Source organism: Tauraco erythrolophus, chromosome 9, assembly GCF_009769465.1.
Source record: "Tauraco erythrolophus isolate bTauEry1 chromosome 9, bTauEry1.pri, whole genome shotgun sequence".
In the NCBI taxonomy this organism is placed as follows: Eukaryota; Metazoa; Chordata; class Aves; order Musophagiformes; family Musophagidae; genus Tauraco; species Tauraco erythrolophus.
Window position 1 is genome coordinate 17,974,714 of NC_141473.1, and position 21,637 is coordinate 17,996,350.

At 36.4% G+C, this 21,637-nt stretch overlaps 1 protein-coding gene across 1 annotated transcript in view; it reads left to right on the top strand.

Annotated features, from left to right (window-relative positions):
- BTAF1 (B-TFIID TATA-box binding protein associated factor 1) overlaps positions 1-21,637 on the top strand; it is a 46,726-nt gene that overhangs the window by 7,543 nt on the left and 17,546 nt on the right. The window contains exons 2-19 of the mRNA XM_086616916.1: positions 2,244-2,367; positions 3,364-3,478; positions 6,372-6,518; positions 8,036-8,199; positions 8,496-8,632; positions 9,286-9,397; positions 10,682-10,750; positions 13,981-14,070; positions 15,572-15,667; positions 15,921-16,097; positions 16,636-16,776; positions 16,904-17,028; positions 18,298-18,418; positions 18,495-18,599; positions 18,856-19,005; positions 19,560-19,702; positions 19,874-20,048; positions 20,530-20,733. Coding sequence (XP_086473042.1) covers positions 2,244-2,367; positions 3,364-3,478; positions 6,372-6,518; positions 8,036-8,199; positions 8,496-8,632; positions 9,286-9,397; positions 10,682-10,750; positions 13,981-14,070; positions 15,572-15,667; positions 15,921-16,097; positions 16,636-16,776; positions 16,904-17,028; positions 18,298-18,418; positions 18,495-18,599; positions 18,856-19,005; positions 19,560-19,702; positions 19,874-20,048; positions 20,530-20,733 — 2,395 coding nt within the window. The remainder of the gene's footprint in view (positions 1-2,243; positions 2,368-3,363; positions 3,479-6,371; positions 6,519-8,035; positions 8,200-8,495; positions 8,633-9,285; positions 9,398-10,681; positions 10,751-13,980; positions 14,071-15,571; positions 15,668-15,920; positions 16,098-16,635; positions 16,777-16,903; positions 17,029-18,297; positions 18,419-18,494; positions 18,600-18,855; positions 19,006-19,559; positions 19,703-19,873; positions 20,049-20,529; positions 20,734-21,637) is intronic.

Consider the following 21,637-nt stretch of genomic DNA (forward strand, 5'->3'; position numbering starts at 1 on the left):
TTTAATTAAAAAAAAAAAACAAACTAGTGCTGCTGATCAGTGGCAACTTTCTCAGTGCTACCCTTTCAACTAAAGCAGTAGAATTCAGGTGCTGATATACTCTGCTGCAGAACAGCAGCACTTAATTTAAGAATCTTAATGCCTCCTAAATACTAACTGTTTGGGAATTGTACATCAGGGAAGTCTGGAGGAGGGAAGGGAAGAATGATTAGTGTGACTAGGAGTACTGTTAGTCAGGCATTGTTAGATGTATTTGCTAATCCTGTTTCCCCTTATTTTACTGGGACTGAATGCTGAAAGCTTTCTATAGCAATGTGAGACAATGGAAAATTTTTTTTGCTTTATTTTGCGTTTGTAAGTTAAGCATATTACAATTGAAAATCACAAATTACAAACCAAACATACTGCAAGTTAAAAAAGCCCAACAAAAAAAAACAAAAACAAAAACAAACTGTTTTTTGTAGGTAATATAGCTTCAAAAAACTGTGGGTTTTAGGAGTGAATATCTAGTATTGTAACTAAGATTGGGATTAAACTTCAGGTTTTTTTGAGGGTAGGCTGTCATAGCAGTTTCCTCCTGTTTTGACACATGAAGAGTTCTAGCTGAGGAAGTGGTCTAAGTTGCACATTCTGCTTGACTTAAGGGGTGTAAAAAAGATACTTTGGTAGTTAAAGGAACGGATGGTGCTAAATGACAAACTTCTTGAATATGGAACGCTGAAGTTTCATGGAGAGATGAAGACTGAAAGGGGTGAGTTTAAGAATGAGAGAACAAGAAAGTAAGAGCAAGCTGTTGTTGCTCTGAAAAGGTAGCACGTTTTGTATTGAAAAACACTGAGTGCTGTACATCAGGTTGGGTTATTGCTGTCAAACGCACGAAGGAAAAAATACTGGTAAAAACTAGGTATCTGATATGTTCCTCCTGATTAATGATTTGGAAGAGTTGGATGTGTAAAGTTTTGCTTTTCCTCTTGACCATCTAATCACACACAACTGCTAGTTTAGATATGTTTGAGTTTTCATTTTTATGTAACTTTAAAACCATTTACTAACTAGTAAATCATAGCAATTGAAACTTCAGTTTTGTCTGCAGAAATTGAAATGGGCTCAACTATTTTAGTAGCAGGAAGAGAATTATTTCAAAGCTGGCAAATATCAGAAGTGTATCTAAAATACTGGAATGATTTGAAATACTTTGTTAGAAACTTTTTTATCTAATGGCTATTTAATGTAGTCTCTCCAGTTGTTAGAGCAGTTGTAGAGGTGAGCTTCACTGCTATTTAAGTTCCAGCTTCTTATTGTTGCAATATTTGGAGGAGTATTTTTATGATGAAGGCTAGAAGGGACAATTCTGGATTGCACTGGTGGACAGATTCTAGACTCGCATTGAGAAATAACTTCATGCTGCCCAATAACTACTGGATAAACTAGGCACCCTGTAAAGAGAGTCCTGACTGTCCCACTTATAGTGGAGGGAATAATGAACTTCCATAATTTATTTGATTATCTAGATAGTCTCTATTTTCGTGTGCTTTTTTTATAGCATGACTTTCTCATTCAGTAACTATAAACAAGAAATAAGCTAGCTATTCTGAAAATAGATGATCGGAGTCTCTTTCACTGAATACAGAGTTACTGTGAAAAAAGATCAGCTGGTTAAATTCCCGTTTCATGGAAAGGCCGGAGGTATTGTAGTATTTCAAAGCTGTAAATACAACAACAGGTTTGGTCTTATATATTCCAGGTAGTTAGGGGGCAAATATGTGAAAAGTAAAAATTCATGGTATCCTGGAAAAGCAGAGTTTAATGTTCTAGAACATAGGCTATGCCTTCAAAAGAAATGTTAATGCACAATACAAGCAGTTGAGCTTTTTGCTTTCTCTATCAGACAGAATTTGGAGAAGATCATTTACAACTTAACAGTATTTGTTTTTCAAGATTGAAAACGTTCTATCACAGAAGAAAGAGGGGAACAATTTTTTTTCTTATAACTGCAGATTCCTTAGACTAATGTTTCTAGAAATTTTTCTTTTTTTTTTTGCTTACCAAATTAAATGTGCTTTTAGAGCAATTATGCATATTAGAAAAAAAAGTACATTTGTCACCCTGTCAGTTGACAGTCTTCAGGCCAGCAGTCTTCTGTTTGCATTAAATAAACTGAAAAATGCTGGGCAATATTAATAGAAATGGGCAGCTGAACTATGAATAGCATAACGTTTTCGGTTTTTGTCAATCATATTTAGGCTTGATCGTCTCTTTATTTTACTGGACACCGGTACAACACCAGTAACAAGAAAAGCAGCTGCACAGCAACTTGGGGAAGTAGTGAAACTGCATCCTCATGAACTGAATAATCTCTTATCTAAAGTAAGCATCTTTTTTTTTTAATTGAGCATGCTTTCAGTACTTTAATGGTGAGACTAAAACTAGTTTAAAGGGCTGTGGGTTCTGTGGGAAGAAGAAAAAGCACAGTAGTCTTGTGTTCTCTGAAAACAGGAGACTACTTCTGTTAAACCTATGAAATCGTTACATTTTACTTTGCATTCAGTATTGATATTCAATGTTTGCTGTAAATTCAGATTTTCTTCTATAGAGAAGCTCTACTGCCTTATAAAATTTCTACTGCTTTTAAAGATTATTACTGATGTGATATACCATCAAAAAATATAGGAGACTGCGTGTCTTTAAAAGGACTGGAAAATTGAAAGATATTTCCTTTAGTTTGAGACTTCAATCTGGCCAAGTCCAGTAAAAACACCAAAAATAGTCTGTGTGACAGCTGGAGATAGCTGAGTGACCTCAGTTCTGCTCGTATTGAACAGGTGCCCTCACCACAATTGATGGTATGAACAGAGTGGCTAAGGAATCATGAATATCAAACCATTTTCAGAGAAAGACATAGATTTTTCCGGATTTGAGACCTATTGGTAAATCAGTTTAGAAGAGCATATGTTGCTCCAAGTGACTCATGTTGCCCCTCTTCTTGGCTTAAATGACTTCAGTATTTTAAAGTCTACTAATCTCTTTTGAATGCTTCCTTTTAGAAAGCAAAAAGCCAAAATCTTAAGCCTTGTTCAGTACCTAGACAAAATCAAAGTTGAGTTTGACTGATGGGACTAAATAAGTCTTACAAATTCTTAATGTCTGGCTATAGCAAGAGTTCTACTGAGCAGTGAGGAATATAGAGAAGGCTGTTCACATTTCTTTGATTTTTTCCTTGCCTCTTATTTTTGTTGTTTTGAATGTTGTCTTAATCCATAGCATTAAAAGTAATTGTGCTTTAATAGAGCATAACAGCTGATGGATTTTATGAAAGTACGTTTTCAACCAAATGTTTATTTATTTATTAATCTCTCCTTACAGGTGTTAGTGTATTTAAGAAGTACGAATTGGGATACTCGTATTGCAGCTGGCCAGGCTGTGGAAGCAATAGTGAAAAATGTACCTGAGTGGAATCCAACTCCAAGATCAAAACAAGGTGCTTCTTTAATCAATTATGTACAGTTCATTGTTTGTTTGATGCAAACTGACTGTGATATGAGACTTTTCAAGATACCTGTGTGATTCTGGGTTTTTTGACCATAGACTTTTTTATATGGAAGGACTTTTTGACTTCAGATGTTCGTATTCAATTACAACCATGCGCCTGACCTTTGTTTCTTCAAAGATTCCCGTGCTTGTGCTCTGTACCCTCATAAAGCTTTACTCTTATAAATAAAAGGAATAATAACTAGTAAAATAGCAAAACTTTTAACCAATCAACTTTATAATGATATTTTGCAGATACTCTTTTTCTCTATTCCATGGCTCAAATCACCTTTCTGAGGGAGGTGAGGTGGCAGCTTGCTGAAGTCTATTCTGGTTTTACTCACTTTGCATCTGAAATTGTCATGTTAGGGATGTTAGAGTGGCTTTTTTTGTCAACTTATGGACCTATTGTCAGTGATTTTGTCTAAACCCTTTGGCACTGTCTATGTTCACAACCTTATGTGGCACAGGTTGCAGAAATTCACTGTTAAAAAAAAAAAACTCGAAAAAAACCAAACCAACCAACCAAAAAAGACTCTACAAAAACCCCAAAAAACTCTCACCCCACCAACAAGCAACAACAAAACTCTAATCTGTTTAGAGGTGATTTTTGTCATTCAGTGCCTCCTGGTTCTGTTGCTATAGAATTTGATAAGCAAGTTCTGCATTTGCCTTGTCTACTACCTTTTTGATTTTTATAAACCAGCATATTTCCTTTCCTCCAAAACTTCCTTCTCCTCAGATTGAAGAGTTGCAGTCTCTTCAGTCTTTCTTCACAAGACAGCTGCTTTGTCTTTTAGATAACTTTATACTTCTCTGTGCTTTTTCTTAGTCATGTCCTCCTTGAGATGCACAGAACTGCACACAGTGTACCTACATCTCTAGAGTATTGATATTTATACATAGCAGCAAAATGATGTACTTTATCATGTTTTCAGTGCCCTTCCTGATGGTGCCCAGTACTTAGTTGACTGTTTTGGCTATCACTGCCCAATGAGCTGGTGAATACAGAAACTGCCAGAAGTGCCTCCAAAATCTTTAGTGAACGTTAACTGCCACTTTTGAATGCAGTGTTGTGTAGGCATGGTTTAGGTGTTTTATTTTTGCACCTTATCTGCCTCTTTGCCCATTAGTCTGTTCTGAGAGTCCTTTTTGGATTCCTCAGTCCCATGGTGATGTGACTTTTGGTTGCCCAATAGAGCTTAGTGTCATCAACATACCTGGGGAAGAGTCCGTAATGAAATCTCCTTCCCATTGCTAAAGACTGATAGAATTGGTTGCAATACTGATCCCTGCAGGACTCCGAAGCTAACTTTTATCTGTTTTTAACCAGCTTTCAGTCTGTAAAAGGATGTTTTCCACAATTTTATGGTAACTTAGGTCCTTCAATTTTTTTATATGAAATTTTTTTATATGAAAACTTGTCAGAAGCTTTTGAATATATGTCCACTGGATCCCTTCTATCCGCTTGTTGGAGCTCTTTAAGGGCGCTCTTAGGTTAATAAGGGATTTTTTTCAGGAGCCATTCCGACTCTTTCCCAATAAATCACATTTATCCGTATACTTAACTTTATTTGTTGACTCTGCTATCTTACCAAGGATAGAAGATAATTTCACCAGTCTAGTTCCAAGAATTATTTACAGCACTCCTTTTGTACGTGGAAATTGGGCAACCTGTCAGTCTTTGAGTACAGCAGCTGTTTTGAATGATGGGTTACACGCATTGTCCAGTTCTTGTGTGTCTGCCTATGAGATGTGAAATTGAAAAGGTAATTGTGTGTGTTTGAGAAAAGGTACCATTTAACAAGGCAAACTGGCTATGCAGACATTTGTTTCTTTCGTTTCAGTTGTTTGATGTGGTAGTCAAATACACATGTTTTACAGTGGTCTGATGGGTTGCATTTGGGTTCTTAGGCTTGCTATAAATCACTTCTCTTTTTGTATCTGTGTAATGAAATGTTGACTTTTTCTTCAGGTCTGAAGAAATATCGTTAGTATTTATTTTGTACAGTGTTCTGTATGTAGTTAGACTCATTCTACTGTAACAGAACAAGCTTTCATAAATAAGTGTGAGTCTGGTGTGCTTCATCCCGCACTAAATGCTGTATTTCTTGGAGGCAACAATTGTATTTATACTGCTGGTTGTAGTTTGCGATATGAGTTGCTGGGTTATGCAGGACTGACCAATCTTTTTGAATACTAAAGCTGCACATGACTAGGAGCCACAAAACGCACTAATCGTTGAGCGTTGAGGAGAGGGAATACTTTGGAAGTGAATTCATAAATAACCAGGAAGTAAGACACCTTGAGGAACAAATCTCTTCTGTATCAATATTGAACTGCACTATATCTGCAGCTGTGTTTGGGAAGAGCAGATAACTAGTCTTCAGCAGCCCCGGGTAGCTGACTTTCTACCATACCTGTTATGACTACTCATCAGCTTCCGTAGCAGAGATGCTTGACTGGTGGTCATATGATACAGTGTTGGCATGATACTCGTTTGTATCATTTGTGAGCCATGTGCAGTTCAAACTGCAAGCTGGCACTATGTGTACAGAGAAGACCTAGTGGTGTGTCAGTGTCCAAGATTTAAAAGGTAAATTTGTCAAGAGAAAAACATTAATTTTTTTTCTACTCAATTAAGTGTATTACATGAGCTTTTTCAGTCTGTCTTTGTGAAATGGGGCCCTTACGCTTTGTGAATCAAAATACTGTATTGTCTGATGATTCCTCTGGAGGAGTGAAATGATTTCTCCCTCTTTTTCTTGCTTAATCTTCTGCCAGAAATTTCAACAAAAATTTAATCACACTGTCCTTAATGTTATTTCCAATGTCCTGTCTAGAACCAGGCTCAGAAAGTCCTATGGAAGATTCACCTTCAACAGATCGGTTGCGTTTTGACAGATTTGATATATGTCGATTGTTAAAACATGGTGCATCTCTTCTTGGGTCTGCTGGTGCAGAATTTGAAGTCCAAGATGATAAATCAGGTATATCTTTATATTTTACTGGCAAACAAGAAAACCTACTGATTTGAAAGTTTGTTGTGGTAGTGTTATGAAACTAGTGATCCATGGTTTCTCAGAATGCTAGGAAATAATGTTAGAAAATATTCCCCAATGTAACTGGAAACTAAAAATAGCTTTAGTTGTTTGGGGTTTTTTAACTGATGGGGAAAATGTACAAAGGCTGCTTTCTCTTTTGCATTTTATAGCAGCTTTCCTTTTCGAGTAGCCAACATGAATAGACATAAAGCAAGTGAAATAATCTTTGAAATTAGACATTTTTTCCTAAGATGAACATATGAAAGGAATAATATTTTCTGGAGAATGGAATTTGTTTGTATTTTTCTGCTTGTCAATTAAATGCAGTATAGAAAAAGAAAAAAAAAAACACCAAAAGCTTATTGGTAGAGATATAATTAACTAAGTACTACTCAACCTGGTGTATACCTCAAAATTTGCATACTGGTCACCTACTTACAAGTTTGTGTGCAGATATTTGACAAAAAAAACCAATCTCCTGACTGGTTTCTGTACTGCATGTGTAAAAAGTGAAGTCTGACAGCCCTACAAGATACAAACTTTTGATTTACTTGGAGGGTTTATTCTACTCAGGCACTAAAATCTTCTATTTTTTATGTAAATGTGGGTGCTCATGAAGTCTAGGCATTCAGAAATTAGTGTTGAAACTTCACAATATTCTTGAGGTAGTTTCTATGAACAAGCTTGACACATGAAACTTGAAGATAAGATTGTTAACAGACCCCAGCACCCTGGGAAAATCATGCTTATGTTTCAGTCTTCATTTCCAACAGGAGTTAGTTTGGGCAGAAGGAAAGGAGACACCTGGATCTAGTATGTTTTACAGTGAAGAATGTTTCTGAAGAAAACAGGTTCAAATTCAACTTAATACAGGGTATTGGACTGAATATTGTTTGAGGGGGTTTTATTGGTGGTGATTATTTGTAAGGTTTGTGCTTCCCAACAGAAGGTAAAGTTTAAAAACAAAACCAAAAACCAACAAACCCACAAGAAACCCACAAAATACCCAAACACAAAACAAAAAACAACCACCACCAAAACCTAGGCTGCCGAAATGAACAGATCCCACAAGGATGCATGTGCTCAATAAAAAAAGTGTAGTTCTTGAATCAGTTGTTGTATTTATTCTTTAGTGTGTTAGCTCCCGTTCAAAGTGCACTTTCCTAAAAATTCAGGGAAAACTTGTTTTACTTCTGTAGACCAAATGTAATTTAATGTATTTTGTGGGAGCTATTTTCTGCTTGAAAGTTGATGACAGTTTAAGTACTAATATAGCTTTATCAGCAGAAAATGTCTTCCTGGGAATTAGTGTGATTTGGTTTAAAGATTGTATTGATATATCAGTCAAGTACGATTTAATTCTGTAACTTTTGGCTTGCTTAGGTTATTTCATTGAGCAAACCTTCAATAATATGACTGGTTGGAAATCTGACACATCTTTCCTTTTTAATTTTTTTTTTAAGGTGAAATTGATCCTAAAGAGAGGATAGCACGACAGAGGAAACTGTTACAAAAGAAACTTGGCTTAGATATGGGTGCTGCAATTGGGATGAATACTGAAGATCTGTTCAATGATGAAGATCTGGACTATTCTCCTTCTTCAGTTTCACTAGTAAACAAACAACCTGTAGGTAAAACCTCGGGCTGTTTGACTGCAAGGAATAATACAGTGGGTTTGCTTTATTTGTGCTTCTGTGGCTTTAAACCTTGTATGTTAAGTATGATGATCATCATCTAATATGGTATGCTTTGGCTTCCTCAATTTTTACACCTCATAGTTGCATGTTAGTATTATTTGACGTCAAACTGCTGCTCTGAGTTTGAAATGATGGAGGGTTGGGGAAGCTGAGAGCAATGTGGGTTTGAGGATTTTTCAGGACTTTCATTGTAAGAGGAATTGACAATGAATGACTTCTTTTTCAGACTCTTCAGGCTGCTGAGTTAATTGACTCAGAATTTCGAGCTGGTATGAGCAGTAGACAAAAGAATAAAGCCAAAAGAATGGCTAAGCTGTTTGCAAAGCAAAGATCCAGAGATGCAGTGGAAGCTAATGAGAAGAGGTATAATAGTGAGCTGGTTTGTTTTTTTATTTCAGTTAAGATAGGGTTGTGATTTGATTTATCTGTTGAAAAACTTCCTGCAGTCTTTGCATCTTAATCTTTTATGTGCTGATGGTAAAACACTCGCGTGCTGTTCTTATTCCTAGTAGAGCTTTGTTAAGGACCTAGCTTCAGAGTGATCTTGAAATAATGTGATGCTACAGTTAAAATTTATGGTTTGTTCCTGTTATTAAACATGGCTTGAGAATGGTCTGTGAAAATGGGGCATTTAAGAAGATATACAATAACTGAAAATTTAAGAAATAACTTTCTGTTGTATGCTGTGTTCCTCACTGTAGTTTATAGTGACATACTATTGTACCTACTGTGTTTATAACAAGAAGTAAACAGTTATCTTTCCTTGATCTTATTTAAGAATTTCTATATTTCTTGGAAAAGGCTGAGAAGGATTGCCAATTTGAGATAGCAAACTCTGCTGTTTCCTCACTAAATTTTTTTACGTATCGTTACCTATTTTGCATATTTCACCATGTTAAAGTTCTTTGTTTTGTATTCTTGCTACACTTGGTTGTATCTGAAGACTTCAGCTGTAGAACTAATTACCTCCTCTAAAGCATACTTTCAGCCCATAACTTATACTTTTTCCTTCTCAGCAATGATAGCACTGATGGGGAACCAGAAGAAAAGAGAAGGAAAGTTGCAAATGTTGTCATCAACCAGCCTGCCACAGACTCAAAAACACTGGTAGAAAATGCTCCGGAAGAGGTATGATGTATTGTTCTGCTCTTAGCAGGAATGTTCATTCAGTTTTTAGCAGAGTAACGTAAAACAAAACTCCTTTACGTTCCCAAATTCTTTAGTTATTTTAGCATTAAGAGAAATGGATTAAAGAATGTCATTGCCAGCTTGCTTTTATGTATTGAAGCAAACGAGCTTCAAACTGTGTGTAGCATTGAGGAAGAAGATGTTTAATCCATTGGTAGCAGTTTGTGACCCAAACGAACTCGAGTAGGTGGATTACAGGTGTCAGAGCTCGGAATTAAACTGTGAAACTGTGCTAAACGCTGAGATGATAGGATTACACCGAGCCATAAATAATTTGATCTAAATGTTCACGTATGCTTTATTTAACCTTTGCCTTACTGTAATTAGACTTAATGTAGAATTAAGTTCTGTCTTTAGTAGTTGAAGACTTAAACAATTACCTTAGTCTTAGAAAAACTTACATTTGTTTCAATAGACTGAAAAGCTGAAAAATTCTAAATGCTTATAGAATACAAATGGTACATAGAAGTTTATTTGAAGATTATATCTTGATTAGTCTGTATTGTACAAAAATAAGCCTTGCAGTCATAGCTTAATAATTAAATTCTTATTTGTGAAACATTGCTTGAAAAATGAATTTGAGAGATTAATGATAAACGCAGGCTGAATAGCTGCTGGTTGCCAGGCTTTCAAATGCTTTGTGTTTGTGATGGTATGACCTTACTAATGTTCGTATCATCATTTCCTTTCACAGCAGTGTCAGTTTCCTTGTAGGAAATTTTGGGATAGTGGATATGCTTCTGGTTTTCAAAAATGCAGAATGTGTTTTGAAAAGGGGTGGTATTTATTATTGGATTGACCCAATTTGACTACGTAGTGTAATTTCAAACTGAGACTTTCCTATTATGTTCTTTAAAGACAGAGTTCATAAATTTAATGAATCACTGGGGAGGAGAAGAAACTTTGCTTAATTTTCTGCCTTAGCATGGTTCCTAAAGGGAGACTGAATTCCAGAACATCAGAATTAATTACCATAGAGAAGAGGTTACACTACTAACAAACTTCATAAGGTTTTTAAAAGATCCGATGCCAAATCAGCAACGTTTCTGAAGCGCAGAAGAAGGTTGTTTGTTTTTTCCAATTCTGTCCAGTAGCAAAGAAAAATACTTAAGATTTTGGAGGTCTTTGTTATCTTTACATATCTAAGTGACATAAAATATAAGAAGTGTTCACCTGATTCCTTTCTGTTTTAATCTTGTAATTATTTATTTTTTATGAATTTAGGCAAATGAATGGCCTCTGGAAAGCTTTTGTGAAGAGGTGTGCAATGATCTCTTTAACCCTTCTTGGGAGGTAAGACATATGTGTGGTATCTAAGATGCAACTACAGATTAAAAAACAAGTTTCAACAGAAGCACAAAATATGTATGTGTAGGACTAAAGAGCATTTTGCTAGATATCAGAAATAACATAAATCGTAAATACAGATTACATAGCCAAGACAAATCTGCTTTTAGAAAATCTAAGTGTTTTTCAAAACTCATTTAAAGGGAAAATGAGCACAGATGTGCAATGTATATTCAAGGAGAGCATGAAAAAGATATGGAAAGCAGTGATTATAAATGAGAACTCTGGAAGTATTGAAATTCAAGCAAAATAAAATCTATGGTCAAGATTAAGCAATTAAAACAGGCTTGGATTCATCAAGTTTGAGGAATATTGTGTAAGCACTGCGCAGTGCAACAGTGGCAGGTTTGTCTAATGCTCTGCTAGTAGAAAAGGAGGGGGGGGATCACTCCTTTGGTAAGAGGGCAGGCTACAAATCATCAGTTGTTCTCTTCGTTTATAAAAAGGAACTTTTAACTTTTTTAGAATGATAGTAAAAACCAACTACAAAAACTATATATTTGGTTGCCTAGACAACTTATTTTCAAGATTCAAAACCTGTTGTGCTCACCCTTTTATTCAGTCCTTATATTGTTGTCCACAAACTTTTATATCAGTTCCAAGGAAAAATCTGAAGTAGCTGATAATGATCTCTCTTCCTTGATCAGAAGGTGGAAATAACTTGTCAACTAACTTCTTTTTTTTAAAAAAATAAAAAAGATCTTTTGAAAGATTAAATGTTAACACCAACTATAACATACTTAGGTATATATGTGTAGCACAGTTTCAGTGATGTTAGTATGGGCAGAGCCAACTTGCTCTGAAACTTGGAAACACAGAGATAGATCATATGCAGCCAAAGCAATTATTTTGGTCCTAGAGGAAGGGTAATTATATTTGTGTGGCATATCACTGTGTCTGAGCTAGTAAGCCTCACCTTATTTGAAAGCAGACTTCAGTTGAAGCCGAAGTCTGCTTGGCTTCTGGAATGCAGATGTTCTCATAGCTTTCTTAGTGCATTTGATATAGGGTGCATACATCTTAATTAAGGAAGTAGATCAATACAGAATTATTATTACAGTATGTTCTGGATGAAAAACAGGTTAAACTACCTCAAAATACATGTTTATAAAATGGCCCTCTGGCATCTTCTTGCAATATCTAGAGGCAGCCTGGATGACTAGTTCAGACTGGTTGCCTAGCTTATAGGCCGCTGAAGTCAGGCAAGATGAATCCTACTGCTGGTATTTCCTTTATACACTTGTCTGCCTTGCTGTTTTGTGTTTGCGGAAGCTGAGAAGTTAACTAGCCAAGTCTTCCTCTTTTGGCTTGTAAAAACTAGCTGATAAGCAATCTTGGACCAAATAAACGATTTGTGTATTATGAACAGTTAGGATTTTAAGACTAGGCTCTCTGGCTGGTTTTTATTGGCTTGCTTACAGCTTTTGCCAACAGCAACTAAACTGTACGTATGAGGACGTAAATGCTAGCATTTCATCTGAGATATTCTGAGTAAAGGAGGACCTACCAATAACTCAGTTCTAGTTGTTACTGTTGTCTATGCTTAGCCTGTATGCAAGGCTAAACAATAGCCAGCTGTTCTGTTACCCAGTGACCCCTCCCCACTCGAGGAGAGGAATTGGGAAAAGGAAGGAAGACTCGTGGGTTGAGATAAGAACTATTGAATAATTTAAATAAAATAAAATGAAAAATAATGATGATAATAACAATATATACAGATCAGCAATGTATGATGCAACTGCTCACCACCTCTTGACCAATGTCCAGACTGTTCCCAGATAGCGATCCCAAAGCAGGAAAATCCTGAAACCACAATCCAAGAAGAGAGAGAGCAGGCCTCAGGAGCAGAATGACAGGCAAGACCCTCCAGGGACAGTGACCATTAAGAAAGAGAGAAGGTCCCCAACAAACTTTCCATTTTATAGTGAGCATGATGTTACATGGTATGGAACACCCATTTGCCAATTTAGGTGTTGGTTGCCCTGGCCATGCTCTCCCCAGGCTCTTGGACATCTGGGTCATTAGCAAAAACAAGGTGAAAAGTCCTTGATCACTATGGATAACTGAATACCTCGGCTGGCTACAAACTAAAACAAAGTGTCTTATCAACTTTGTTCTCACCTAAGCAGGTGCGGCATTCTTCTTAAAAATGCAGCTTACTTTAGAAATGTAGCTTTTCCGAACAGAAAATTGATTCTATCCCAGCAAAACCAGGACAACTATCACAAAATTAAATATAATTATTTTTGGCAAACAACCAGCATGTATATGGAGTGCCCTTAAAAAAAAAAAGTCTAAGTTCTGCTCTAATATATGCAAAGGCTGCTCAACGAAAACCTGGTTCAAAACTTTGCTTTTGCAACTTTCTGTGTATCTATTGCGTGAGCTTTTCTTGATTAGCCAATTACTGCTCCAGTTATGTATCAAAAATGCCAGAAACAGGTGTATCTGTAGCACATCTTTCTGCTGGTCTGGTCTTCTGTCACTTCAAAAACTCTTCCTAGTGCGTTCAACTGTTCATGTTTGGTGGGAACATACAGGTAGCTATAATTTGCTTTCCTGTATCACTTATTCGTTTATTTTTTAATATTTAGCCAAAGAAGACGGTTTGTAAGCTATGCAGAACAATAATTTTCATAAATTTGTTTTGCAGACCCCAAAATATTCAGTGGGGATCCAAATTCTGTTTAAGAAATATAAAGAGTTGTAGAGAAACATAATATATAATGTAAAGAAAAATATAAAGAAATACAAGAATACTGCTTTTCTTTAGCTTATAAACTTACTAAAAACCATTAATAACTTCTAGTTGCTTTCTCTGAAAACTAGTGTCTTAAAACATAGTGAGGTAAAATGAAATGAAAACTGTCTTTGGCTACATTACTGCAAATATGATAACATCTTCTGTGTTAGAAAATACAAGCAATTCTTACTTGCTTCTGCCATAAGCTGGCAAATACTTCGGAAAAAAGGTTGGGTTTTGACAGATTAGTATTTAAGTATATTATTTGATCTAATAAAATACTAACCTTTCCCACAAGTCTAAGTGCCACTGACTCTGCAGCACTTGAAACGTTTCTATTAAGAAGAAAGGAGTATTGTTTCAGTTAGCCAGTGTAGTTTTTATCTTCTGTTCCTAATTATTTAAAAATTGACTTTTTATTTCACTTTCTTAGGTTCGACATGGTGCAGGTACTGGACTGAGAGAGATACTTAAAGCTCATGGTAAAAGTGGTGGTAAAATGGGAGACAGCTCTTTAGAAGAGGTAAGTTTCCACTCATGTAGATTTAACATGTTACTTAAAGGAAATTTAGAAAACAGACTCCTTAAAAGACTTAAACTTTTGCAGGAGATAGGTAATCCAGGGGAATATAAATCATGAGAATTTCCGCTCAAAATAATCTAGATGAAATCACTGTATGCACTGATGAGGTGTTTACGTTTTTTTAAAAGGCCTCTGCAAAACCAGTGCTACTGTGTAAGTACCTGTTAATATGTAGACTGTGTGTAAAGTTATTAAACACTAGCTTCTGTACTAGAGAATACTATTTTCAGGTCAAAAAACTGAAACAAAATTGATAAGTTGATTGTGTAACTCTAGTGAAGTGTCTCAGACCACCTGATTCTATCAATCTGCTTGCTTTGTTATGATAAGAAAAAGTGTTTAAATAGTCTATTTAAAAGGAAAGCACTTTTGAAAAATATCCTGGCAGTGATAGCATGTTTACCAATAGTGAATCTTATCCGGATTCGTACTGACTTCCCTGCTGTAAAAGCAGCTGAGAGTGCTTGTGATTTAGAGAGTGTTGAAGAACGAGGAAGAGACATTTATCAAATGTTCATCAAGCTACTTCAGCATACATTGTGTATAGGGGAAGCAAAAGCTGCTCTCGCTCCTTGCTTCTATACGGAGTAGTATTTGTTCCATGGAGATTGCAGGAATTTACAACGCATGCTGCAATGGTAAGATACTTTAAACAGTTTCTTAACTATTTATGGAAAGAGTGTAGGTACTCCAGGCTAGCTTCAAAGGCTGCTCCGCGTGCTGTATGTGCTGTAATTCTTTGACATGTATGAGAATATGAAATCCATAATATGATGAAAGTTTTGTTAATTTAAAATTGTAGTTTTCAAGGGAAGTGGTGACCTAGTAGGCAAACACTGGAGATAAGAAGGATGATGTCTGAGCAGTTGCTTTTTATGCAAGGGCGTTTGATCTGAAACAGAGTTACAGAGCTATTGGATCTCCAATTAACAGGGGCCCAGAGCTTCAAGACAAGATTGGTCTATATTGCTTTGTTAAATCTGGAAGACACATGGCTGAAAAACAAGTTCCTTTCACTGAGTCTCCCACAGTGCAGTACTGCTTCATAGTTTATGTTTATTTATAAATATTATCCAAACATAATAATTGACTTGCCTAGGACATGTTGATGTTAGTCAGTATAGATTATCTGAATGACCTTACTGTTGTGTACTGCGTAGGGGTAAAATTACCTGTATACCTTACAAGGTGCTCTCTAGCCTTTCAATAAAGGTACTATGTGTTGGTTTTTTTAAAAAATAAAAATTATGATATTTGTAATAAGCCAGGTGAGCTGAACCAGTGCTGACTATTTTGCCTTGACTGTCTGTGCAAGGTGACTATATTCAGTCAATTTAAACATATGTTGTCGTATCTCTTAGAAATTTTAGCTAAAGCAAACAGATCAGAAATTCTTTATGAATAAATACAGTTAAGGTGTTCAATTTTTCTCTTTTTACAGATGATTCAGCAGCATCAGGAGTGGCTAGAAGACTTGGTTATTAGACTTCTTTGTGTGTTTGCATTAGACAGATTTGGAGACTTTGTTTCAGATGAAGTAAGTTGTCTCTGAGTGAAAAGGTGGATCAGCAGGCATCTGTAGGAGATAATTCTACAGCAGATCAGCTATGCTTTGTACGGTGCTACTGCCTGTGCCTGTTGTATCTGCTCACAGATGCTTATTATAAAGTTGCCAATACATAAATTTCACCTTGTTTGTATAGCAGTTTTGGTCACCTGACCTCGCGTTAGTTTCTTTTTAAGTCAAATTTCATACAGAAATAACTGTTTCACCATTCACTTTATCCTAGGTGGTAGCACCAGTACGTGAGACTTGTGCTCAGACTTTGGGAGTAGTATTGAAACATATGAATGAGAGCGGAGTTCATAAAACTGTGGATGTTCTCCTGAAGCTGCTTACACAGGAACAGTGGGAAGTGAGACATGGTGGTCTCCTAGGAATAAAGTATGCTTTGGCAGTACGTCAGGTAATAACGCTCGTGACAAATTGCAAAGAGCTTTGGAACAAAAAGCTCTGCTCAAAATTGAGAATGTGGCTGAACAGTAGATAGGTACGATAAAGCAAGCGGTCTCATGTGGGTTATAAGATGTGTGACTGCATTTTTATATCCAGGCTGCAGAAATCTGCAAGTACATGGCAAAGTTGTACTGTTGTATCTTGATAAGTTACTTCCACAAAACAGTATAAATAGAGGTTATGCTTGCCTGGTTTTGGTGACTTTCACATGTGAGGTTAACAGAGCTGAGTGCTACGAGAGGTTTAGTCTGGTGGTGGTAAACACCGAGCTTTGTTTACACCAAAACTGAGCCGAGTTACGATTCATTCAAATGTGTAATGTAGGTTTACTCCATGAATGGTAACTTACAGTATTTAGGATATAGTCTTGGACTTGTAGCTTCTGGTTTGTTATACAAACAGATTTATTCATGCACTCAGAGTATACCTTAGTTCTTGGGGCGTTACATGCTTTTTAATTTTAAAAATGCTTTTGATCTTTTTGGCAGGACATGATCAACACTTTATTGCCTAAAGTGTTGCCTGCAATAATTGAAGGTCTCCAAGATCTGGATGATGATGTCCGAGCTGTTGCTGCAGCATCTTTAGTACCAGTAGTGGAAAGCCTGGTCCAGCTTCAGACTCAACAGGTGACTGAATTATTTTCCATCAATTCTGGTTGAAAAAGTTCCCTTTTGGTCTGAGTGAAGAAAATAATGCTTAGAGGCAGCACTTGGGTTTTCCTTTTGTGATAACCTCTTCTGCTTATTTGCGTAGGTGCCTTTTATTCTTAATACCTTGTGGGATGCACTTCTGGAGTTGGATGACTTGACAGCTTCCACAAACAGTATCATGATCCTTCTTTCTTCCCTTCTGACTTATCCTCAGGTCCGCAAATGCAGGTAACTTTTTATTGAGTATTGCTTCAGTATTGCAGGTTTCACTGTCCAGTTATTTTCAAATTGGAATAGTCAAAGTTGCTTTTAAATCATGTGCTAAGGAGATGCTTGCTTAAATCAGTATTTTAATTTTACTCTTGCTCTTCCTTAAAGTGAAGATGAGGACAGTGATTCTATTTTCATTACATTAGTAAAAGACAACGAAATAATTAAAAGGTACTAGATATTGTTTATATGTAACTTCCTCCCCTGCCTGTCTCCATTCATCTTGGGTATTTTAGTAAAGGATATCAGCTCCACTCATACGGTGGTTCTGCCCACAGACTTCTTGTTTGTCTGCTCCTTATTGACAAACTTCACACAAGAGGGCAAACGATGTATGTTAGCACACATGCACATACCTGTAGAACTTTACTATTGCAACAGTTCTAAAGAAAGTAACAAACTTGAAAATTCACATCAAGTACAACAACTAATTCTATGACTGGCCGAAGACAATACCTACTTCCTTTCTGTTTGGGACTCCATAAAATTAAAGGAATTGCATGTTAGTATGTTAACATTTTTCATAACACATGCGATAAACTCACAGCATCTGCACTTGAGATAGATGCTTTACATATCTTATCTTTCTCACCCTATAAGATTGTCACTGCTGAAGCTGGGTTTTGCTCAAATTCAAAGTTAAGAATGAAGTTTTGTCACTAGTGCTGTCTTTAATTCAGCATGTACTACTTGCATCAGTTGATGTGCAAGTTCATGCACAAAAGATCCAAGCTTGGTTTTAATTATTTCTAAACTCATACATGCCTAATAATAAATTCAAAACAAAAGCAAAACTCCTCTTTTTTTAAATAGTTGAACAAAGCCCAAAGTATAATCTGTAAAACAACACAGTAAAAAAATACATGCTTGAATTGACTAGTTCTTTATACCAGTAATAAACCCCAGTATTTTCCTGAAAAAAAAGCTATTGACTCAAACTATTTTAAATGTTTAAGGTGTATTAACTTGATCCTCCACTTAAAATCACCAAGCATATGATTTTATACAACCCCCTGCCCATGGCAGGGGGGTTGGAACTAGATGATCTTTGAGGTCCCTTCCAACTCTAACCATTCTATGATTCTATATGCTATAACACTTTCCTTTTTTTAAAAGCTTTCTTTTGGATAAAACTTCATAATTGAGGATAAACAAAATTAACTTGGTTCTCTCTGTTTGTTTTTTTTTTCACTGTCGCTGCCTCTGCATCTCTCCTTCATGTGCTAGTATTCAGCAATCACTCACAGTTTTGGTCCCACGTGTGTGGCCATTCTTGCATCATACTATATCTTCTGTGCGAAAAGCAGCACTGGAAACGTTATTCACGTTGCTGTCTACCCAAGACCAGGTAAGAATTAGTGTTATTAATGTTTTACTACGATTCATATTGGAATCTGCTTGATCATATGATATCCTTGTTTCAGAGCTCTTCAACATGGCTGACTCCAATTCTGCAAGACATGTTGAGGCACATATTTCAATTTTGTATTTTAGAAAGCAACCAAGAAATTCTGGATCTTATTCACAAGGTACTTGCATGAGCAAGGTATTTGCATGACTTAAGACCTAGATGTGTAGTGTTTGTGCACCCTGCTTTTTCATATCCTCTGCGCTTTCGTGCAGGTGAAGAATAGTGTGTTCATGGTAATTATTTTTTAGTTAGCTTAGGGGGTGCTTTACTATAGAGTGAAGGAGAATAGGATGGTTCCTAAAGTTTATCGGCAGGTATGTGATCTTAAGTAGACTGCATAAATTTGTCATGATTTCCACTGGTTGTTTCCCAAGGTATGGCTGGAACTGTTAAACAAGGCGTCTGTACAGTATGTGGTTGCAGCTGCTTGTCCGTGGATGGGAGCCTGGCTCTGCTTAATGATGCAGCCATCTCATTTGCCCATTGACTTAAACATGTTGCTAGAAGTGAAAACCAGATCAAAAGTAAGTGAAATGTGACCTCACTAACGGTTCTGAAAAAAGCAGGAAATTGATTAGCTGTATATAAAGACATGTTCTAAAGATCTTAGAGTTAGAGGGGAGTGGTGGTGCCTTTCTATGACTCTAAACATAGCATGCTCCCTGTGAATACTTCTCTTTATTTACATGGTTCCATAACCATCATGGCTCAAAAAAACCATCTGTTTGCAGGGCTGAGTTAAGTCGAAAAGCATTGTGTCATTTTTCTGAAAAGGTCCTGAAAGAAGTTTCCTTTTTCCTCTGTGTGGACTCAGTTTATCAGCTATATGTTGAATATTAGTTTTAGTATTATAGTGAAGGAACTATATCATACATTTGATAAGACCATAGAATATTACTAGTGGAGAGGTGATTTACAATGATTAAATGCTTTAACAAGTTTGTTATCCAAGAAACATTCTGGCTTAGTCTAACTTTTGCGCAGAGTATGATGGTTATTCGAAATGTTATGGAATGTAAATTCATCTTTTCTATTACAAACACATTTACTTTCAACCTCTTCCAACTTTATTGCATAGGAAAAGGCATCTGCTAAACTGCGTCAAGGTCAAACCCAGAATAAGGAAGTGATTCAGGAATATATTGCTGGGGCAGACAGCATTGCAGAAGATCCACCAACCAGGGATTATGTCGTCATGCGAGCTCGGATGATGGCAGCAAAGTCAGTTTACTGGAAATCTGAAAAAAAATACTTAAAACAATTTATCTCTTTTCATTATATACTTGTTTTTCCAAAATCTAATTATGTAGACTCTTTTGACATCTTTGTTTTGATTCGTCAATTGCAGAGTAATTTTAACATTGAAGTGACTGTTCTTTCTCCTCTTGTCAGGTTGCTGGGAGCACTTTGTTGCTGCATTTGTGACCCAGGTGTAAATACTGTTACTCAAGAAATAAAGCCAGCGGAATCATTAGCTCAGCTACTGCTCTTCCACTTGAATTCTAAATCTGCCTTGCAGAGGATTAGTGTTGCATTAGTAATCTGTGAGTGGGCAGCCTTGCAGAAGGTAGGATGTTTCTGCAGCAAAAATAAATTTTACTTACTATCTTAATCCACAGCTTGTCGTCTGCTACTTAGCTTGAAATAAAGTTTCAGTTGATAAGCTAAAATGGTATTTATACATCTAAATAGTAAAATCTGGATTGTTAGACAATGGAGGAATATGTTACTCGGGAGCTAAATGCCAACTGTTGGAACTATGAATCAGTAAATATGTTCACATTTCTTATACAAATAAATCTATTCTCAAGATGCCTGTTATCTAAGGTCTGTGCTTCCTTTTAACATGACTGTCTTCCCTGTATTCACTATCACTTCTGTTCTAGTGGCAGACAGAAAGTTTTGTTCATTATCTTAACATTACAAATGTTAATAGCCCCTCTGGAAACTGGATTTTTTGTAGCTAGATTGCCCTGTTTAGTGCCCAAAGCCAAACAAAAGAAATTGTGATTACTCAGAAGTACAAATTATGTCTTTTCCTGTTATAGGAGTGTAGAACTGTGGCTATTTGTGTGCAACCTCGTTTACTTGGGGTCCTTTCTGAACATCTCTATTATGATGAAATTGCTGTTCCTTTTACTCGAATGCAGAATGAATGTAAACAACTCATCTCATTGTTAGCTGATGCTCACATTGACATTGGAAACAGAGTAAACTGCAATGTATTTACAATAGATCAAGCTAATGAGCTGGTAAGTACAGGCATGCCTTCCCTTCCTTCAAATCTATTCTTGTCTTGAAATACATCTTCAGCATAATTATTACTCAGACAGTAACTTTCAGAAATAACTGGTGACTTTACACATCCTTTGGCATGAGATATGTAATACTCATTACTGCAGTGTTTACAGACTATGCCAAAAATTGAGTGGAATGCAAGGTAGATACTTAACAGGAGAAAAAATTGACAGTGTTCTTGATTCCAGGTGTAGATTCATTATTGAAATCTACACAGAAGAAAACAAAGCAGGCTGGAACTCTTTCAAAACCTGTTAAAAGACTAAACTGTGACCTAGACTCTAGACCTCTTCCCTCTGGACTCCCCAAGCATGTGTTTTAAAGTGTGGATTGATTTTCTGGCTGTTCAATTGTTTTGTCTTTTAATCTGAAAACATCAGTGTTAGATGTGCCAAGAAAGGGTAGTTCTTGACGTGAAAAGCTCTGTAAGTAAAAATAGAACTGATAATACTGGGGCAACAAATGAAAGGTTTTTCTTCCAACCCCAAACTGGCTTCTTAAGCAGAGAGAGAGATGAGTATGGACAGATGAGGTAGGATGTCAGTGGAGAGCCTGTGGATTTGAGAGACTGCAAAATAAAGGGAGACTGGAGTCGAATGGGTGTGTTAGATCTGGGGGGATGAAGGAATGGTGATGGATGTGGTGCAGCTTGGGGTGGGAGAGGAGAGGGATTAGGATCCTGGGTGTGTTTGTGTATGCAACTGGGATGCTGAGAATAAGAAGAACAGAAAGACTTGGCCTGAGCATTTAAAAGAAAAAGACAAAAATCCAAAACCAAAAAAAAACCTCAGACTAACCCTCTCAGTAGCCATCATCTTTCCTGTACTTAGGAGCATAACTATCCCATCAGCAGAATAA